General features: G+C 41.7%; 2 protein-coding genes across 4 annotated transcripts; one reads left to right on the top strand and one right to left on the bottom strand.

Annotated features, from left to right (window-relative positions):
* Positions 1-7: 7 nt before the first annotated feature.
* On the bottom strand, positions 8-10,991 carry LOC125750194 (dr1-associated corepressor-like). Its single transcript, XM_049027626.1, has 7 exons — positions 10,852-10,991; positions 8,293-8,365; positions 7,722-7,815; positions 3,596-3,718; positions 3,338-3,428; positions 3,099-3,190; positions 8-3,022 (listed from the first exon to the last, which is right to left on the bottom strand). Exons 1-7 carry the CDS (start codon positions 10,891-10,893, stop codon positions 2,848-2,850), a joined length of 690 nt encoding a protein of 229 aa, XP_048883583.1. The 5' UTR covers positions 10,894-10,991; the 3' UTR covers positions 8-2,847.
* On the top strand, positions 10,946-14,260 carry c10h11orf68 (chromosome 10 C11orf68 homolog). Of its 3 annotated transcripts, none has more exons than XM_049027625.1 (2): positions 10,946-11,086; positions 11,940-14,260. In XM_049027625.1, exon 2 carries the CDS (start codon positions 11,974-11,976, stop codon positions 12,715-12,717), a length of 744 nt encoding a protein of 247 aa, XP_048883582.1. In that variant the 5' UTR covers positions 10,946-11,086; positions 11,940-11,973; the 3' UTR covers positions 12,718-14,260. The 3 variants fall into 3 exon arrangements, with proteins under 3 accessions (XP_048883582.1, XP_048883579.1, XP_048883581.1); XM_049027622.1 differs by lacking the exon at positions 10,946-11,086 and adding an exon at positions 11,093-11,232 and having other exon boundaries at positions 11,920-14,260; XM_049027624.1 differs by lacking the exon at positions 10,946-11,086 and adding an exon at positions 11,094-11,232.
* The last annotated feature ends 815 nt before the right edge of the window (positions 14,261-15,075 follow it).

Raw genomic sequence — 15,075 nt, 5'->3', positions numbered from 1 at the left:
GTTATTTTTAAAACACATTTCACACAGAAGTTTTAAAGTCTTTTTTAACACTATTGAAAAGGAGGCAAAGCGCTAGACTTCGAATCGCTATAGCTCCTGTTGTCCACCAGGAGTCAGGTTTCTCATTTTATCACACATCAGTTTTGTCAATACAGTCTCATTATTCTGTTTTGAATATAAAAACGACACTTTGAACACCTTACTCTTCAGTGAGGGTGGGAAAAATTTTTATACTCCATCTACAGGCATACTTTGTTATATTGGCCCATCTCCCACTCCCCGCCCCAAGTCCCAGTACAGCATATTGCTGACTCATCTATTCTACAGGAAGGATGCAGTTGTTTTTGTTTTCTACGTAGCTGAACCAGGGCCCCTTTGTTCAGAAACTCTGAGGTTCGGCAACAGTTGAGAGGTGGTGTCAACGGGTAAAGCAAAAGTTTCCATTCACACCGAAAGTAGCTATTTGATTGAAAATTTCTTCAATGAGAGATAATTAGCCTTCAGTAACACGTAGGATGAATTCGAGACAAGTTTGCACACACATGCACATGCATTTATATGTATGTAACAGTTTATTTACATTGCAAATGGTCTGCAGGGTTTCGAAAGTACCCCAAGCGAGCGTGAGAATGTAAAAGTGTGAGTGTCACACCAGATGCATGAGAGTTGGCAACCCTGTATGTACTAGGATCTGAAGGAGTTAAGACGTGATGAGCAGTTCACAAACGAGCCTGGTCATGTACCTTAATGAGCACAAACATCTGTGCTAGGCTAAATGTGATATTGTGTTGAACTTGTTTGGTAATAATGATTTAGAGTCAAATATCATATGACTGGTGAGATATTTGTTAGACTACTCCCTGTGTTTGCAGGTAGCATGTAACATGGGGTATTATCATGATACTGTCCATGTGAAAAAGGTAGAATATGCTGCTATTAAGTGCTAAGTCTATATTTTATGATTAAATAGGAGTGTTTTGATGGATTAAGTAACGCCTTACTCATTTTTGAGACAATTAGACTTGACTACTGTTACATGTTAGATCTTTACATCCAACAGAGCAGTTATTAGTGCTAAGACAAGCTTTCGACTTCCTGCATCCAACCCAACATACGATTTTGGCTTGTGGACTTAGCTTTGGCTGTTCCTGGTTGTAGAAGTAAACTACCAGTCTCCTGCACTACGGGGTCTGCCTCCTGTTTGCTTTTCCGACGTCGCACAAACCAATAAGGGTTATTCTTCAGACATGAAAGACAATCACACCCTTTTCATATCAGAGTTACTGTTAGCTTACATGGGCTACCTTACCACATGAAACATGGATAATTAGTAGAAACATATTTCAGAGCTTGGGAAAAAATGATTTAGCTGAAATCAGTATTTTCTTTGTACATACATCCCAAAATTATTTATATTTAAATAATCACTTTATTTCACTCTTACAAAAAAAAGTTAAAATCTAACATCAGCTTTCTCTGTTTTAAACATTTAAGCAGAAAAATTAAAATTATTTGAGAGGCACTCTTTCTCACTCGAACCAGAAATATTAAAACCACATAAAAGAAACATAAAAGATTAACCCAGTGAAGAGTTAATGTGACAGGATGAGAAAGCTGCCCTCTTTAACTACTAATTCCCCACCTCAACAGTGTCAGGAATAGCAGCTAATGGACCCGGGCATGTCAGAACCTCTACTGCCCCAAAGCCTCAGGAAAGGGCATACGTTAGCAGGCCTGGCCAGGGGCAGGATAGGGCTCTGTGATACTGAAATCGAGGGGAGAGAGAACACAGTCTTACACAGTATTAGTACTAATTGATGAAGTATACCAGAGAAATGCATGCATGACATATGCACATCATTTCATCTATCCGTTTTCCAACAGTTTATCTGTTACTGTACTATGTAAGATCACCGTAGCACAAACAGAAAAATAAGTTCTGTCCAAATATGCAATAAACTCAATAAACTGCCACCACCTAAAATATGTGGCAATTTTTTTTTAAAACAAAAGGTGACTGTTGTTGTAAAACGTAATGATGATCAAAAAACCTTTCTGTCGAAACAATGAATTCGATGAGTCTCCCAAGAGCGCAGATTTCCAAACAGACACAGTGATAGAGGTCACTGCTGAAGGGGGACCTTAGGACCACGCTACTGTAGAAATGCTCCATCACTGCTATTTCTCTTCAGCACTGAGATGGGTTCAATCTGGCCACCTGACATGAAGGGGGGGGCATCAGCACGGCATCTCTTCAAAACAGAGAATTTATAATCTGCAGTCCCACCCCCAACAACATAAGAATCAGAAAAACAGTCTTCGGTACGGCCACTTTGCGCACATCCAACGGGACAACCCAGGCTGCTCTCTTCAGCATCAGCTCAGCTGGACTCTCTCACATGTGCTTCGCTGTCCCTGCTAACCTATGTGTCACGGCTTGTCCCAACATTCTGCTCACAAACAGCATAAAATTAGACCTTTTTTTCCAAGTGCCTCTTGCAGAATCGCATCAGCTGCTAAAGAACTCTAATGTTCCAGTCAACTTGGAGGGACACAACATCCTTGAGGTGAGTGAAACCATGAAGGTGGATGGTACCTCAGGCCAGTCTTTGGGTTTCTTGTGTCAGGCCTTCTGCTTAACACAGGCTAAACTCATTTTTCAGCAATAAAATATATATTTTAAAAACATACATGCTACAAAAACTGCTATTCATCAGCACAGAGAACAGGGCATTGATGTCTCCCAGCCTGTAGGGCTCTCACTCTTGAGGGTACTGGCTCCTTACAAAACCTAGTGTAGTATAATTAAAACAAATAGGATAAAACAGGAACAGGAGGCAGAGGTAGCTAGCAATCATAGTCTTCATCATCATCATCACTATTCCCATGGTGTGCAGGCAGGATGGGCACAGCATGCAATAATGTTGGGTTCATGGGGGTACAGTTCCCCAGGGACAGAGCCAGACCTTGAGCTGCCCTCATGTGGTCATACTGAGTCACTCCATTGGGGCCAACGCTGGAGCTGGAGAAGAGGGAAAGCAGGGGAGGGTTAACAGGCGCAGCACCAATCGGGGCTCAGCTCCTTCACATGAACACACCTATTAAATTGGCAGGCAGCTTGCATGTTTGTGCTTGACTGGGATCCTTCCTCTTCCTCATCCTCCTCTGTCTCACTTTCCTCTGAGTCATCCTGCAGAAATGAGACCCATTCTGTTTCCATTCTATCCAATCACAACCATCTCACCCATCTTATGCCCACCAATCATTTTGCAGTCATTCTTATCCCAGTCAGTGATACAGGATCATTACCAAGATCAGCCACAGGATCCATGCCCACCTCTTGCTCGGACTCCGTTCCTGACTGTTTCTTCTCCTTGCCTTTGGTGCCAACACCTCCATTCTTCCGGCCAGAAACAGGCTTTCCACCCCTACAGGAGGGAAATAGGACCTTCATATCATCCTCACCAAAGCAACAGGAAGCCACATGATCAACAATCCCCATTAAGCTCCTTGGTCAATCACAGTAGAACTCTTCCTGGAACGTGAATCTTCCTTCAGATGCTAAGCCCAGGTAGCCTCCCCAGCACTGCCTCACCTGTGGCATCCCCTGTCCCCTCCTTCGGTGTGGCTGTCCTCTGTGTCTGCCTGTACATCTGGAACGGCTGCAACCAGGTCCTTGAGGAAGTCAAACTGCTGCTCCAGCTCGATACACTGCTTTCTGCAAACAGTAGTAGGCACAGCACTCCGGGGTTAAAACACCAGGGCCAAGCTGCAGAACACCATGTTTTGACATAAAGCATTATTTAAACTGCTATTTGTTAAGATCGCTATGTGTTCTGACAAAACAGTGGGTGTCAGTTTTTCTCTTTAGCAGATTATTCACATTGCACGCTAACGGATTTCATTTGAACAGGAATTCTCCAAAAACAATGAAAGTTTCCTCAGTTTTTATGACAGACACCCAGCTGGACTGCTAAAGTCAAGATTCCCGAAGATGCAGTTCCCAATCCCTGGGGAGACGAGCCCTCACCCACCGAAGTGGCTGCCTTCTATAATTTCTCCTGTGTTTTGTTTGTTGTTATCTATGCAAGTCTGTCGTTTCATGTCCCCAACACTTAAAAATATTGTTACCTTCAATATGGAACGTTCCCCTGGTTCAAGGAATATTACTTCGGACTACAGATTGTAAAACAGGTGAGGTGGGTCTTGTGCTCTCCTTCACAGCACAATAACTGCTGGACCTGCGTCCTTTGCTCTGCCATACCACGAATCAGGAACTGCCTCTGCATCACTAACTGAGCTAAAAAGAGGAAGTGCAGGTCTCAAGCCTCAAGTGATATAAGGAAAGTTAGCCGAGAGCTGATGCCCCCAACTCCTGCGCTGGATGATTTTCACAAGGTCTGTGCCGATAAACGTGCAAGTCAGAAGTGGTAAGAAAAGCAGAGGTTGACTAGCCATTTTTATGCCACCCGGGACATACTGACCTTCAGATCCTGGATGTTAAGGTTAAGGTTACTTTATTGTCATCAACGGCATTATACATGTACAAAGTGTGATGAGACAAGGTTTCCCCATGGCCCCGGTGCAACATCTAGTAACACTGAACATCACATACAAAAGGGCAAATATCACATGCCAAGGGAGATTTTAAACGGCAGGTTCTGATTGCGGAAGCCCCACCCACTGTAGACATTGCAGCCGCTCTGCAGGCAATAGATGTGGGCAAAGTTTACGAAGAACCAGTCAATCACCTTCATTGCCAGACTGGGAGATTTTAATTGTGTTTCACTCACACTCCTACTTTCACCACCTCTTTTGATTGCAGACTATGCAACTTGACAGAATATGGCAACAGAGCTGCTATATGCCAGTATCAACAAGGCAAGTTGCTTTGATTGGACCACAGCCTAGTACCTGGTACCACAGCCTAGTACCTGTCATCGCCACCTACAGATTCACAGCATCACGGACCACATCAACCTCTGAGCGGATACCATAGTGCCCGAGGTCAACAACCAGCCTAAACATGAAGAGAAAGGCTTTCATGGGAATTAAAATTTAGTGCCTTGCAAAAGTAGTGACCCCCCAACCTTAAAATGATTAGATTTGCCTAAATTAGAAATGAAATAGACACATATTCTTCCTGTCAGAATTTTTATTGCAAACTCATACTCTCTCACAGTAAATTTTCAAAGTCAAAATCAATTATTTGTCAGGAAATATTTAACAGAAAATCGAAAACTGAAAAATATATCGTTCATAAGTATTCAACCCCTGAACTGGGTATTGGGTAGAGCCCAGTGGCGGCTCCTGGTCAAAATTTTTGGTGAAACAAGCCACCCTCCCTCCCTGCTGCGGCCGCAAAACAAACTCCGCACCTTGCCCTGCACCCCTGGACAGCTTGATTTTTTTGTAGATTGAAGCAGGTTTCCTTGTAATATCTCTCAGTACTTTGCTCCATCCACTCACTCTTCTATTTTGACAAGAAGCTTAACTCTTGCAGCTGAAAAGCATCCCCATAGAGGCATACTATAATGCTCTCACCACCAAACCTTAAATTGTGTCAGAAGCCATGTTGTTTGTGCCACGTGAGTGCTCTGGTGCAGAGGTGGAAAGTTCAGGTGCAGAAAGTAAAAATCCAGACCAAGATTTTGTTTAAACCAACCAGTTAAGCATAAAGAATCAGTTACAGAGTCCTCAACTAGTTGGTTGAAACTATTTTCAGATTTTAATTTTCTTCAAAAAAAAAAAAAAAAAACTGGTGACAACTGATTTTGACATTGGAAATGTACTGTGAGACTATGAGTTTGCAGACAGGAAGTATATGTGTCTATATCACTTGTAATTCAGGCAAATGTGATCATTTGCAGGGGGCTGCCAGGCACTGAAGGTACAGGTAGAGTTGGAGGCGGAGTGGGGGAGGGCTGATGCTGGCTGCTGCTGGGACAGCAGGCAAACCTGACCAGCGCTAATATGCTGAAGTTGTCCTTACACCAGTGTAATTCTCAGCCCTGGGCATGAATCTCCCCCAGCAGGGTATCTCCAGTGTGTCGGCAAACTGCCTGCTAACCCCTCTACTAGCACTCGCTCTCGCACCTCCATCTGAGGTCATCACCCAGAAAGTTTCCACCTTCAATTGCAAGGCTTGATCTAATCAGTCAAAGAGTACTACAAACTTGAGACAACCACCTTCGTTTTGTCCTCTGCCATCTGTATATGCAAATTGCCATCATACAAACTGAGGCAGCAGACTTTATGAAAACCAATACTTGTGTCATTTTCCAAATTTTTGGCCACGGCTATATCGTTGTCTCAGTGACTTGTAGCAATTTCTGTGCTTTTATAGTTTCCGTTAGGTAACTGTACTCAGAATTGAAGATCATAATCATGCATTTTACTACTCTGATTCCCCTGGCCGGCACTATGCGTGCGGTTATAGAAAATTAATAAACACCCTTCAGATTCAAGCATTCCACAGTGCTGTAGTATAAATGGTTATAATGTTGTCAGATAGGTTAAACTATAATGATATTGTAACTTGATATTTTAAGTGGATCCTGTTAACCTTGGGATTCGGTGATGATTAAGTTATAAGATTTGAAACAGAAGTGCAGGCATTACAGACACGCTGTTTCCAGTAATGGACTAAATACTATATTTCAAATATTAATTAGAATATATGAGATGATTTGATTTTTTTTTTTATCACTGAGGTGCAGTGGAAAATGTTCAGGAAAATGGCGACAGCTCATGTTCAGCTGTACCACTGCGGTGGGGGCGAGCTGCCAGGGTCGCTTCTGCCTCAGGGGATTGAGGTAAGTTTCCTGTTTCCATGAACTATTTTGATAAATGCACTTTTAATAAAATTACCTATTTTAAAAGCTACTATAAATTACAAGCATACAGAACTAGCCAGTGAGAGGACACTGTCGCAATTGGCTGCCACTTCTCCGCCCATGTAAATTTAAAAAGTTTTAATTAGTTTTTAATTCGCTTTCTACTCATTTTATTGATCTGTCCATGCACCAATTCTTTTTATGTAATCGTACTGCTTAAATGGACTGCAGACATCGGATTTGATAACCTGGTTTGCTGCTTGAACAGTATCACTTGGAGTGTAGCCAACCATGGAAATAAGGTATTCAGCCGCAAGACTTTTATCTATGTCCAAAAGACAAAATCTTAAAATCAATTTGTGCTGCTAAATTATTGTGCTGCTCCAAACACACACAGTGGATCCAGTTGGAACTTCACAAACCATAGTGATACTAATACCATTAAAACTGTACGGAAACACCGTCATGTAACATCACAACATAGCCCAAACCTCAAGATTCTGCAACAACATGCTACAAATAATTCAACACACCTCTCTTTTGGAGACCTTAACTCGCGGTCCATATATAACAAAAGCACCTGTCTGCATAACGTCATCAAATTGGACGCTTTTCTACTCAGTGAAACCATGACATCAGCCTAAATCTATGCTGTCTGCCTGGTTATTTTTACTTTATCTCAGAAGTTCTCAAAATTGTATCAGTTTTAGGTCTTTAACCATACAATGTGTCTGCAGTGTTTGAAAAAGATCTTTCTAATACTTGGATCAAATGATTTTCAGTTGTCACACTCAAAAGGAAGTGTCTCAAACTCATGTTTCCCTGTCCGGGAAATACAAGTAACAATAACAAGTGCATTCCCTGAAAACATGCAGCAAACCTTACAAGTGTGAGATTGTTATGGTCTTGGCGTTGCGTGACTGTGTGACCTGGCAGGCTTTTATCAAGAGGGATTCCAGAAAGAGTTCAAGGGCCCGTGCTGAAGTTTAAATGATAGGAAAACTGTCCACAGTTTCCACTGTTTTTGGAGATGACTGAAACTGTTATCACCAGTGAAAATCCTGCTTCTTAATTCATCTCCAATCAAGTGTCTTTTTCTCTCCTAACACATGTACATGACATACATCGATCATCTAACTGTTCATTTAGGTAGGGTTACGAACATTCACTAATCATAATTAAGGGTAAATTACAGTTAATTAGGCCTAACTATACAAGAACATCACATGGATTAAACACAGAGTTACAGTGAGAACATACCAAGGTCACTTTGGATTTTCAGGGATACAATTCAATTAGCTAAGTCCCACAATATGCTACGACCATTCAGTGTGTTCAGCCCAAGGGGTAATCAGCCACTGTATCATTATAGACTTTGTTATGGCCCAATATGGATAAAAAAAGAGAAGCAGAATGAAATCATAACAGATTAAACCTGAAGGGGCATAAAGGATACAGATAATCACAGGAACAGCAGCTGCTACTTTTCCTATTTCTTCATCCGTCTGCATTATCTTCTTAATCCTTGCCTAAAATGGTAGAAGGATGAATAGATTAAACGCCGGTTAATATACGCACAATAATCACTGTATAATGCATATTAGCCATCCAGCTGTACTCCAAGTGCTGCTAAGTGGATAAATCCGTAATGATCTGCAGTTTTTCCTAATTGCTTATATGGGTCTCAAGGAAGGGAGAAAGGAATGTAGCAGGCGGGTTTCCACATGGTGCACCTATATAAGAACACCGCCTCAACAAAGTCTCCTGTCCACACTCTCAAGCATCCAGTTCCACAGTTCCTCTAGAGGAAGCAAGGCTTTCACTGCCAACATCCGAGGTGAGAAAGACGCTACGAAGGGACAACACACGCAAAGCCACCGGGCCCGACACCATCTCTGGCTGAATTCTACAATGCTGTGCCAAACAACTACCAGAGGTCTTCCCAGATATCTTCAATATATCACTTGCCCAGGAAAATGTCCCCACCTGCTTCAAAGTAACCACATCCTACAGACAGGATGTGGGAAGACAAACACCATAGTGCTTTGAGAATGTTCAAGGTGAACAAGACCAAAGAAATGATCACTGCCTTCTGGATAAAGAAGAAAGTACATAGCCCTTCAGACATAATTGGAGCAGAAGTGGAACAAGTGACCAGATTCAAGTTTCTCTGAGTCCACATTACAGAGGACCTAACATGGACCGACCTACACTTCTGGCCTCACAAAGAAAGCCCAGCAGTGCTTGTATTTTTTAAGAAAAATAAAGAGTCAAACTCCCATGCCATATTCTGGCAAAATTCTACAAAGCAGGAACAGAGAGCGGTCTGACCAACAGCATCACAGTCTGCAACAAAAACTGTACAACAGGCGACAGCGAGGCTATACAGCTGGTGATAAAATCTCTGAGTACCTTATCAGGACAGTGCTTCCAGACATCAGCAGTCTGAAGAGAGTACAATGGATGTCCATGGACATCACACACCTCAGTCACCATCTCTTTGCCTCCTGCCATCTAGACCATGCTATCGGAGAATGCGCTGCAGGACCATCAGACTGGAAAACAGCTACTTCCCCCAAGCTGTGCGTATACTTCCACATATGACTCATGTAATACATCCAGGCTCCCAACTTGCACCCTATCAAATTCCTTGCACGAAACATGTATATATGTGTATATGAATATTAATAGTTTTATTTATATGTATATCATGTATATTTAGTCCAAATCACACATTCCCATAGCAACTAAAAATCTTACCTAGCGACTATTTTTGGTTAGTGCTGTGGCACTCATAAGCAGTGGCGGCTGGCCCATAGGGGGCGCTCGGGCGCCGCCTTCCCAGATGTAGGGGGGGGGGATATAAAATATATAAAAATTTACCATCCACTTTAGTTTATACCTGTCACATCAAGTTATATGTACATGTTACATCCAGGCTATGAAATAGATCATTACTAATGAATAAGCAAGAATATTACTTGTAGTAAAAAACTGTACATTTTTAAGCTTGATTTACATGCAATTGCAATACCCATATCAAATAAAAATAACCTTTGATCAATTTTTTTAAGTTTATGTGTATTGCTATACAGCGGCAACACGACATGCCGATAAATGAACTTAGTAACATACTGCATCTAGGAGACTGCGATCATAAATGCATATAACTAATAAATTAATGTACAAAATGGCTTATTCAGGATCCCCCCACCCCCCGGCGTGCGCTCTGGACCTGTACCTGATAAGGCTCCCCCTCCTGTCGGATTGTGATGTAACTATCTGTTGCAAATAACCCAGAAACTAACTGTTGCACTATTTGCAAATAATAAATATGCTACTATTATTAGGGGTCCAAAGCTTGTAGAGCTATATATGAACCTCTTCTTATTATTATTATTATTATTATTATTATTATTATTATTATGTGTGACGCTTGCACGAGAAGAGCCTATTACCTCATTTCGTTGTGCACGTGCACAGCAACAATAAAGTTGACTTTTATTGCTCTCGTTACGATTCAGTTACGATAGCTCTCACGTCGCTATCTCTAGTTTTGAAATACTGACCCAAATTAAACTAGAAATACTCAAGTTATTTTTAAAAAGTAATAATGTTAAAGAAGACAGATGTCTATTCAACACGAATAGCTGTACAAATCTAGCATCCGTGTGTCTGTTTATTTCGGTACAAATCCTGTTCATGATGAGCGAACTAACAATAACAAATGATAAAATACTTTTAATTAGTTATACGTCGTCTCGATATGCCAAATAACACAGGCAGTAACCTTAATGCAGTGCTCACTGCGTTAAATGTGTGACACATACAAAGGTACCGATGTAAAGTCGGATTGACGGGCACTGTCAGAGCTACAGTATATAGGCCTAGCTGTCAAACAAAAAGCTCGGCTCGGCACGGAACGGCTCGGCTCGACCGCTAGGCCGCAATTCCTAGCTCAGCCTGACGCGCGCTTCTCCAAGGTCCCTTTGGGTTACTGCAGAAATGTACTCACCGGGGGGAACCTGGCGTTATATTTCTTCTTTTTACTAGGCATGTTCGTTTGATCGTTTTTTTAGAAGCTTGAACCTATATTTAATTTCGTCGTATGTGTTCACACGTTCCCACTCGGCGTTCCTGGAATCTGGAGGAGTCCGTCGGGTCCCGCTGCCTGCATATTGCCACCAGTACCCGCATCGGCAAAGCTTGTGCTGGGCGAGACCGGGCAAGCGGCTCGTCGGCATTTTACGGTAGACCCGGACGCCTGGCTGTATACGACTGCGCATTTAATCGACGCTTTACGGTTTTGTGCGTGTTCGCTCATCGTATTGTGGTATGGTTTAAATAAACCGTCGTCGTATCCCTGTTTGTGGGAAGGGAAGGCTACACACTCTCTGTGAGTATAGTTACATAAAACTCTAACATTTTCTGCTTCATTTTAATTGGATATTCGATACTTAATGTACATATGTCTGGGGAGGGATAACTCGCATCTAATAATAGCTCCTGAGTAATGTACAAGTAGTAGTTAACTACGTTGTATTTGACGTGGAGCTCGGTAACCGGACATGGGACGTGCGTAATAGTATTCACATATTCATCCATATTCTAAGTAGTCGTCCATGGACTGGACCGGGCATGGGCATAGCCAGGGATGGGCAGCACCAAAGACACCGTAACTGCGTGTTTTCGGACTGTTGTAGGAAGTACCAAAGTTCGCGTCGCCGCAATGATCAGCTTCGCTCTGCCGGATATTTTGATGCGGCGGTTCCGAGGTGAAACAAGTGCTTCCTGCTACTAGTCCATTTATCTTCCTGATAAATAAGCAAGTGGCCGTTTTAAGATAATGCCCTAGCATACTAGTGTATGCTTTATGACTACAAAAACCCGAACTGATTTGTCAGAATTAAAGACCTCAGTCAGCAGTTGACTGTGTAAAAATATTAAATGACAACAGTAATCCTATCTTTGCAATGGTGACTGGAACATGGTGGTATATAGCTGGGACACTTATCAGTCAACTCCGTCAATTAGCATTCATCACTATTTGGTAATTGATTAAGTGTTTTCTGCACCCCTACAGCACTTAAGTTTGTCTTTCAGCTAGCGGGAAACAGCGACAGGAGTCGTCATAAAAATGGAAGAAGTCTTTGGAGAGGGTGACACGGAGAACCCAGAAGCCATGTCTGCAGATGCCCTAGCAGCAGAATCCATGGCGGCTGACATGGACCCCTGGATAGTGTTCGATGCTCGCAAGACTCCTCGGGCTGAGTTTGAGCAGTGGCTTGAATCGAACCAGCCCTCACAAGTCAGCCGCTTTGGAGAAGACAGGGAAAACCCTTCCCCAGTAGGATGGATCGCAGTGTACAGCCCAAACCACAGTCCCAGCACTGGTGATGTTACCGGGCTCCAGGAGTCCTGGGAGAAGTTGCTGGCCAGCGGGCGGCCTGTCGGCTTCCAGTCGGTAAAGGAGCTGGCACTAAATCACGGTGTGCTTTCTGGAAAATGGCTTATGCACCTGGACACGGGCTTCAAGGTGGATCATGCTTGGGAAGGGATAGCCAGGGCTACTGTGGAAGGCAAGATCTCGGCAGCTAAGGTGAGCCCACGCACGCCAAAATCTGACAGCAAGCACGTCATCTGCGTCTACAATCAGACCTTCACAGATGAGGACCAGGTCATGAGACTAGATGCGGAAATACGGGCCACAGGTGTGAAATGCCCGCTGTCCTACAAGCCTGATGTTTACACCTACCTGGGCATCTACCGCAATAACTGCTGGAACATGTGTCCCACCATTTATGAGAGCAAGTTTGACCTGGAGTGTGTTCCACGTCGTTCCCATATTGTGAACAAAGTCACGGGTTTGGTGGTCTCATGATGGCAGCCACAGACATTGGATGCTATGGCCTATGAAAATATAAAAGTTCTGTTATATTTTATGTTGATAGTAAACTAGGGCTCCAGTATCTCAGTATGTAGATTTACTGATTTGGGGGGGGGTTGCAGCTGCTTCCATCATTTTGTGAAGGAGGGTAGGGATGCATCATTGTGAATGGCAGCAGCTTGACAAGCGAATCAAAAATTGTTTTCTCTTATAAAGACGTTCAAAATTTTCAGATGGTGAATTCTTTCTTTCACTCATTTTCAGTTCCTTTGTGGAAAATACTTAACAGGAAAACATTAACTATGTTTTATAAGTTAGTAGTGCGGGTAGGTGAAGACTTTTTATTTGGATTTTTAATACGATAACATTTGTGTTTAAATTGCTTTCTCTGTGATTTTACACCTTTGTACATGGAGTTTTAATGCTAGCTTTTATAAGGGTAGGGTGCCTTGCTGTGATTTGGGTATGATCCTTAAATCTAATTTTTACTGTTATCTGCCATTTACGTCATATGACTAAAACTGAGCTGCTGATCTTAAGGAAAGGCTCACATTAATTTGCTGTAAGGCAGAGGTATTCAAACAGTGTGACGTGCCCTCCATGTGGAATGCAAAGGAATTGCAGGGGGAAAAACTGGGGGAGTTGAGCCATGAAATATTAACAATGCGAATGTATGCCTGTACATATTATATGATGCTAACAAATTAAAATTATTAAAATGTATAAAACACACGTACCACAGAGAATATTTCAAACTGTTATGGCAAGTAATGTAATGAAAGTTTATGGTAGGGAAAGTAGTTCAGTTAATGCTGACATACTGGTAGAAATCATGGAGATATTTCTAGCTGCTAGTAGTGTTAGAGAAAATGTGATTGAAAATGAATCTAAAACAAGCAGAAACAGAAAATATGATGATGCGTATTTGGAGTACGTTTTGTGTGTGGGCACTGATATCAATCGGCACTAATATCAATCCTAGAGGGGGCTTTGTCAAAAAAGTTTGAATACCACTGTCATAAGGGCATGTTACTGAGCTGAAGGAGACTCTCTACAAAGAATTCTCTTTTCTTGGTTTGCATGAGAGCAGATCAGACCTACTTATAAAATGAATCTATGATACAGGTGCAAAGCTTTGGACCTCATACAAACAATACCAGTGTCTCTTTTGGTCATTTCTATATGCCAAGCGTGCGCGATGGTTTTCACGACACACTACACCTAACTGTATGTTTAGAATAAATATTGCTCAGTGTAGCATTTCCCTTTCTACATACATATTTTAATATAGATTTGTAAAAAAAAAAAAAAATTACAGTTTACCGAGTGTTGTTGAGAAAAATTACTAAAAATCTTGAGGTAACAGCCTTTGAGTTTGCTTATATTTTTCCAAGATTATAACCTACGGTCTTAAAAAATGTGGAGTGATTAACAAAAGCAATCAGAATGAAATGCTTGTTTTTGTAAACTGATCCACATCTAGAAAAACTGCATAATTATAAAACTATTAAAGAAGTCAGTGTATCTACTTCCTTTACTTCTGCCTCTATAATCCAGCCAGGATATTCACTGATATAGTTGGTTAATTTCCATGTCTCAAAGCAGAGGGAAATCTCACCCTTTTGAGGTTTCCCGCTATGAGACGTTCAACCTCTAGCACCGACAGGCAGTCCCCAGGTCAAGAATGTCCAGTTTACAGACAGCTCATACTTATGAACAGATTGCCATTAAGCCTTTATATAAAAAATCCAAGTTAAATGCAATGGTTCGTAATAACAAACTCAATACTCACTACTCTGTGATACACATGAAAACATTGCACGTCTTCAACGGTTGGTAGGCTTGAGGTACAGTACTGTAGTTATTTTTACTATCGTTTGTAGTAGTAATAGTATTAATGCACTGTATTAGTTTTAAGATGTTTTAGTGTATTGCAAGTGTTTAAGTGCTGTATTTGCATAGAAAGGTAAACTAATTACTATATACTAAGACAAACGTTTAACTGATGTTAAATAAGAACTGTATGTACCTGTTCCGACTTATAAATTCAATTTAAAGACAGAATTAGGAACAGATCACGTTCGTAACCTGGGGACTGCCGTTAGAATTGAAGACTGATATGTATCAACTAATGCCAAAGTACAAGCTACAACTCAACTCATCCCCAGTCAGCTTCATTCAAAAATGACTGACTCAGGCAGACATGCTGGGGAAACACATTATACTGTTTGTAGAATGTATAGTTAGTATAAAGTTATTTTCAGATTTTTATATGTCTTTATAAATTCATGGTGCAGCTGGTAAAACAACCACACCGCTACAGTTGGCACATCCAGGCCATAAATACCAAAC

Source organism: Brienomyrus brachyistius, chromosome 10, assembly GCF_023856365.1.
Source record: "Brienomyrus brachyistius isolate T26 chromosome 10, BBRACH_0.4, whole genome shotgun sequence".
NCBI lineage: Eukaryota > Metazoa > Chordata > Actinopteri > Osteoglossiformes > Mormyridae > Brienomyrus > Brienomyrus brachyistius.
Note: the sequence above shows the minus strand (reverse complement) of the source record. Positions and strands in the feature narration are given on the sequence as shown.